Consider the following 6,475-nt stretch of genomic DNA (forward strand, 5'->3'; position numbering starts at 1 on the left):
ACAACAAATTTATAATATCTGACTGCGAACACCGTGGCGCCATTGTTATGGAAAGTTTGCACGACAAGAATTTGACCTAGTGTCGCAACGCTATGATTGCTCTATAAAAGGGATATTTTATGTTATAGGTCATCATTCAATATCCGAGCTTCAACCTTCTCTTTTCATTTTCTCTGTTCTTTACTGTTTTTAGTCTATTTTCATGATGTGGAGACTCACCTTGGCAATGATAGCTTGATTCTAATGTTTAGTGGCTAAGGTAAGTACTTTCTAGCTTAGGTTGAGGAAGAAACTCATTGTATTATGTTGTGAAGACTTGTACTTTTTACTTTCGTTTTATGAATGCTTCTCTAGAGTGTACTTAAATTTCTCTGTCTTGGATTCATTTGGATTGATCACCATTGCATATATTCATTGCTTTGCTAATAATTGACTAACAATATGTGACATTTAGTTGTGTGTTAACTTTTAGTAGCACAAATTAAAGCATGCATGTGTATAAATTGATAGACTTTTTTATGAGGGTCCTTTTACAACATTGCATGGTTGGTTAGTTCAAGAATAAAATAAGTTAGACTATTTAACCATTGCTTAATAACTATTTGTCTTGGTTTTCCCCCTTTATCGCAATGCAAGTTTGAGATGTTTATGGAGTATATTCATACCCAATTCACCAAACACTTAGTTTATTTGAGCATCTTCATTAATGTCCTAGAGTGCTTGTCACGACACTATCAAACAAGTTGTCTAAGCACTTGCATGATTTTGATGATTACTTTTATTGTCCAATAAATAACTAACAAATGGGTGGATCTGAATATCTAAGTTAGACTTGTTATTCATATAACTCTATTTCAATTCTCTCTTTTACTTTTCATGTTATTTATATTCATTGTGCAAAACAAACAAACAAACCCACCTTTGATTACCTTAAGGATTTTGAATCTTAATTGGAGGTGAATACGGTGCACCCTATGGATCAACCTAGCCTATTAATACTACAATTTGGGTTAGATTTGGAGTTTATAAATTTATTTGGTGGTTTGGAAAGGATTTGACACCTTATTCCTCCTTCATGAGGGGCAGAAGCGTTATCATGCGGTAGCTTTGATCCAAAGTGTTGGAAGATCACCAAAATCACTTAGCTCCCATCCTAGTTATTAACAGGCTTGAGGCCCTCAAGAGTCTGTAAAAGTGGATTCCCCATCCAGCCAAATGCTGGAAACTCAACTCTGATGCATTTTTCTACAAGTCAAAGGGTAGAAGGGGGCCTGATTGGATTATCTATGACTCTCGAGGATATCCAATTGGGACAAGCTTTGAGGTCATTCACCGGAAGTGGCCGATCAAAGCTTTCAAAGGTCTAACAATTCTTAAAAACTTGTGATTCATCTTTGAAGATCGCTCAACCCTTTTAGAGGTTGAGTCAAATCTTTTTGGAGATCATCAAAGTTCTTGTGTAGATTTAGACGTCAAATGTTACTAAAGGTCGTCTTCTCTTCGCCCCACATGCCCTTGCATCAACAGAGGCCTTTCACACGATTTCTTTTATAATCTCTCTTTCCTTGATGAGGAGTTTGAAGATGGGGTGATGAGCTCCCAAACATGGTGTCCTATTTTATCCAAAAGTTTGTTTCTAATTTGTTTTTTGTTTAATTTATTCTCTTAAAAAATGTTATTACTTCAACTATCACTTTGATAACATGCAAAATATATGTATGGAAAAGATGAAAATTATATCCCATCAGATTAATTCTCATGAAACTGAAGAGTAAGTACATAGAGTGCATCTGTTTTCATTCATCGATTCCAGACACTTTCAAGATTAGTCCAATAAAAGTGACACCGAAAACTGGTTCAGTAGGAAACTGGTGATCCAAATGGTATTTGTCATGGCTGAGATGATCTAATAAATATATATAAATTACATACATCAGCTAAATTAGGAGCTTTTAGTGGGGCATGAAGTTACTATGTCAGATAACACAAGATCAACCCAAAAAAAGATCTTTGCAGAAACAAAAAGAAAAAAACATGGTACATCTATCTTTCTAACACCAGCAATGGCGGCCTAGTGCAAACTGAACTTGCTTAGTTCCCAAAGAGAACCATTGCACTTACAACCAACACGGCCCAAATAAAATGGAAAAAATATATATATTTGAAAATTCATTCCACTCTTGAACTGGCTTCAAGTTAAATGTTTCCAAAGAACTGTTCCAAGGATGGAGAGCTGAAAACGTTAGAAGCGGTCCGCTCGTGTCGGATTGGAGCCACATGAAGTTGATATTTGATGAACCTCTGATGATGGTTATATAAAAGGTATCAGTAATCACCATGTATTTACAGATGTTACAGAACAATAAACTTACTAAGATGATGGGTTGATTAACTTACAGCTAACTGAGTAATGATTTCAGGATTGGAATCTATATGCCAATCGGGTTCCAGCTGGCGCACGAAAGATGTTCGCCCATTCTCCATGCTACAGAAGAGAACCTACAAACATTCCTCAGTTAAAATATTACAAGAAAAGCAGGTTGGTATGTATGACTGTCCCTATTTTTCTCCAGACCAGCACGAAACAATTCAAGAGATGATTTGTTACCTATCTTCAGCTATTTCCTATTATATCTTTTCTTAGAAACCCAAAAAACAACTTAATGCCTAAAGTTAAACGTTCCCTGTAACGTAGCCAACAGTGCCAAAACATTGTACTTTCAGTAATTCAGAGATGAAAAAAATAATCAGAATTGTTTCAATACTGTCAAAATCCAAACAATCCCAGATTTAAGTACCTTGTCCTTGACCAGACCACCAGATGTGAAAACCCCTGCATCTTCGAGTGCTGAAAGAACTCTTTTCTGCATAAACAGTTCATGATGCCTTTTATCAGAAAGATGAATAACATATTGCATTTGAGATCAGCAAGAAGAAAAAGATTAATATATTGTATCAGGCACCTATCAGTTGTAAGAAAACAAATTTCTATGATATTTTAAAACCCATAAACGCAGAAAATGCCACCCCCACCTTAAGAGTATATCTAAAATAATAAGAGGAAATCATTTTTCCCCATTCAGTTTGACAATTTTAAACTTGGATACAATTCCTGAACTTCAACAAGTTGGTGCATTTAGTACCCTCAATTAAGTCATACTTAAGAAGTTTTCTTTCAGAAAAATCTAATTAGAAGCACTCCAGTAACCGGCCTATTTTGTTTTGAATGATTCTTTTGGTCATGTTGGGTGCTTTTTTGCACAGTTTTATCAATTCATTGAGTTCAAGTACTATTAATACCTAAATTTGTTGCTAAGTTTGAGCATTTTCATGGTATTAGGACATTTCTAAGATTTGATCTTGAGTATTCTTTGTTGATTTGCATTGAATTTATCCATCGATTCATGTGCTATTGTTTGGGTTTTATGGGACGAGAGGAATAGTAGGGTGTTTGGGGGTTGAGAGGGAAGCTAGAGAAATTTGGTCTTTTGTCTGTTTTTGTGCTTCGTACTGGGCTTCGATTTCAAAGGTTTTTTTGTATAATTGAAGTCCCTTCTTGTAGTAGGACTCCCCTTTTTTTTGTGGACTTGGTTTTTTGTATGCCGTGTATTCTTTCATTTCTTCTCAATGAAAGTAGTTGTCCTTATTTAAAATAAATAAATAAATAAATATCCACCACAAGATCAAGTTTAGGGTCTTTTTGGAAGAAATTGAAAATTTAAGCTTAAAATTGACAAATTGAGTCAAGGTACTCGTCATACGACTGGAGGATAGAAGCATATAGAGGAATACAAAATTCCTAAGGAAACATGTGCATGCAAGACCTGACACTGCAACCAAAGTATAAAGTATTCAGTTGGTTTTTTAAAACATGGATTGCGTAGTTTGGCCACGTTGATAGATTTTCCAACCTCAGGCATAAAAAACTAATCTGACCTCCTAATCATGTGTCAGCATATAAATATTCTCACAGAAAAGTAAACAGGAGTGGGGAGAGATTTTGACTTCAAGATGTCCCCTTTTAAGGAGGAACTACCGTCGCTAGAACTTGGAACTATACCAAATCACACATCGGCAATCATATATTAAAATTCATCAAGATATTAAGTAGGAACCAAAGAAAAAAAAAATCCATAAAGCATTACACTCACTTCACTCTCATCATCCAGCACTGTTTCCATAAGATAAAGATCACAATATTTCGTAATCTCCAACAGTACTTCCAGTACCGAGGACCTCACAGTGGCTTGTTTCTGATGCAAGACACAGTAAACCAAATTAGATAATCCCTGAAGCAGTTTCAAGCACAAAATTATCTTCAGAGGAAAGAGCTATATACCTGCAGATCCTCTGGACTGTTTTCCTCTAGAATTATTCCAAGTAAACGACATGTAACCTAAGCATAACATATTTTCAGTACCAAAACTTGACTATTTCTTACCTTATATCACTTACGTCATACAATGTCATATACTGATATTTCACCAAAATATCTTGACAAAGATAGACAACGAGGGTTGATATTGGGTACCTTTCTTCCTTCGCTCAATTTTTGCCTCACAATCTGACCCAAAGTTGGCTACAAGGAAAAAGTAAGAGTGGAAAATCTTAAAAGATCTGAAAGGAATAAAATTGAAAAGCCAGGACAAGATATAGGCAATAATTTGAGCTCTGACCTTGACTGGCTGGAAGAATTCATCAACAACATTGTGTGCTCTTAAATCCTCTGAAGATGAACAAACTTCAGAAGTTACCGATTGTGCATTTGAATTTAACCCAACAGTTGAAGTAGAACTACTTGGTGCAGGCATTTGCCTTTTTGGTTGTCGTCTCTGATGTCCATTAGGGGATCTCAACAGTCTCCATGTGAAAATTATTGCAACAGCAAATCCAGTAATAGCCCCAACAGATCGTGAATCCTGATATAATTTCAAAGACGTAGTTAGACACCATAATACTTGTTCCCCTTGTTTGTCGATTGGTAACATAGGAGAAACAACATGATATTCTACCAGACAAATTAGAAGCTGTCAGCATGAAAAGTATTCAAGTTATTTAGACCAAAACAGAAAGTAAATTGAGCTATTGATTTTCATTTACATTTGAACCAAACTAGACCAAAAAGGCACAAAAACAGAAGCAATTTTCAAACACCCAAATGAAATGACCATAACCATTTGAAACAAACTAGGACACCAAAATGACTGATTTAGCTCAGATATCTCGTTTATCTATTCTTTGGTTTTTATGAACACCCAAATGAAAAAAGAAAATAACGAAGCTGAGCATCTAGTTTCCTGACACAGAGCTTCATATCTCATCTCACTACCTAAAAGATCCAAAGACTAGAGTCCATTAAGAAGATCAAAAAACAATTGAAAGAATTGCCAATTGGCATGGGCCTACACATGATAATTAAACACAATATACCATCTTCGAAACGTAAGTACCGAAGAACAAAAGCAATAGTAATCACTTCCGTAACACATATAACAGCTAGCAAGGTCAAGTTCAGGGGGGTAATCGTTTATCATCATTTAGCAGCGTGTTGAATTATTGACTACAATAATGAAAATCGAACAGCAGAAACTATTAACCATTCTAATTGAAGCATAGAATTAATAAGAAAGTAGTCCACACCTCAAACCGAAAAGGGTTAAAAAAGAAAAGAAGAAGAATTGGGTTACGAAAATCTATTCAGCGTAAAATAAACCCCGGTAGCAGAAACCTAAAGCAGGTCAGATCTATCGAAAAACGAAAAGAAGAAGAAAAAACAGGGATAGAGATTAGGACCAAATTCTGGAAAGAGATCGGGAAGAAATTGGAGATCTTGAGAGTGAGATAAGCCCCGAAGCGCTTGATGAGCTGAAGTAGGTCGTCTTTGGAAGAAGTTTCGGCCATGGGAGAACTGGAAGACCTCGGGCGTCAAAGTTGGTTGGGGCAGTAGAAGGAATTGGAAGAAGAGCAGAAGGAAGCGAGCGATGGCGTCAATGGAGGATACAAAAATCCAAGTGATGGAATTATTATCAATGGCTCGATCTTTTTAGTTTCCCTATATTTCCCCGTCGCCCTGCGGGGGAGGAAAGAGGACGTGGTAAACCCGGCAACGGCGACTCCATCTGGATTCCTACTATGTATGGGCTTTCACATATTGGGCTTCCTATAAATTCTCCCATATCGGAGATTAATTCACACATCTATGTACTGCATTTTTAATTGGAAAATTTGAATGAATGACCTACAAATTTCTTGGATAAAACACTTTTTTATTAACTTGTTTTTGGTTAACATTTCAACTATTAAGATAATGCTGACATAATTGTAATGGGCAGTAATTTGAGGGATAATAATGGGATGTATAACAATATTTTTAAAATATTATAAAATTAGTAAAATTTATTAGTGACATACTTTATTAAACTCTTATTAGTGATAGATGATAGACTCTTATCAATTATAGATGATATACTCTACC

The 6,475-nt window shown here is 35.6% G+C and overlaps 1 protein-coding gene across 1 annotated transcript; it reads right to left on the bottom strand.

Moving 5' to 3' along the window:
• Window positions 1-1,856: 1,856 nt before the first annotated feature.
• PEX22 (peroxin 22) lies at window positions 1,857-6,240 on the bottom strand. Its single transcript, XM_039046843.2, has 8 exons — window positions 5,794-6,240; window positions 4,677-4,919; window positions 4,532-4,579; window positions 4,340-4,396; window positions 4,152-4,253; window positions 2,799-2,864; window positions 2,398-2,499; window positions 1,857-2,301 (listed from the first exon to the last, which is right to left on the bottom strand). Exons 1-8 carry the CDS (start codon window positions 5,899-5,901, stop codon window positions 2,197-2,199), a joined length of 831 nt encoding a protein of 276 aa, XP_038902771.1. The 5' UTR covers window positions 5,902-6,240; the 3' UTR covers window positions 1,857-2,196.
• Window positions 6,241-6,475: the final 235 nt, after the last annotated feature.

The sequence above is a fragment of the Benincasa hispida genome, chromosome 10 (assembly GCF_027475165.1).
Source record: "Benincasa hispida cultivar pf3 chromosome 10, pf3_genome.v1.1, whole genome shotgun sequence".
Lineage (NCBI taxonomy): Eukaryota > Viridiplantae > Streptophyta > Magnoliopsida > Cucurbitales > Cucurbitaceae > Benincasa > Benincasa hispida.

Bases quoted from the DNA above. Each gene is read 5' to 3' on its own strand.
- PEX22 (XM_039046843.2), bottom strand. From the start codon at position 5,901: ATGGCCGAAACTTCTTCCAAAGACGACCTACTTCAGCTCATCAAGCGC. The intron at 4,397-4,531 runs GTACCCAATATC...TGTTATGCTTAG, and splicing joins AATTGAGCGAAGGAAGAAAG to GTTACATGTCGTTTACTTGG. The intron at 4,254-4,339 runs GTATATAGCTCT...GTCTTGCATCAG, and splicing joins ACAGTCCAGAGGATCTGCAG to AAACAAGCCACTGTGAGGTC.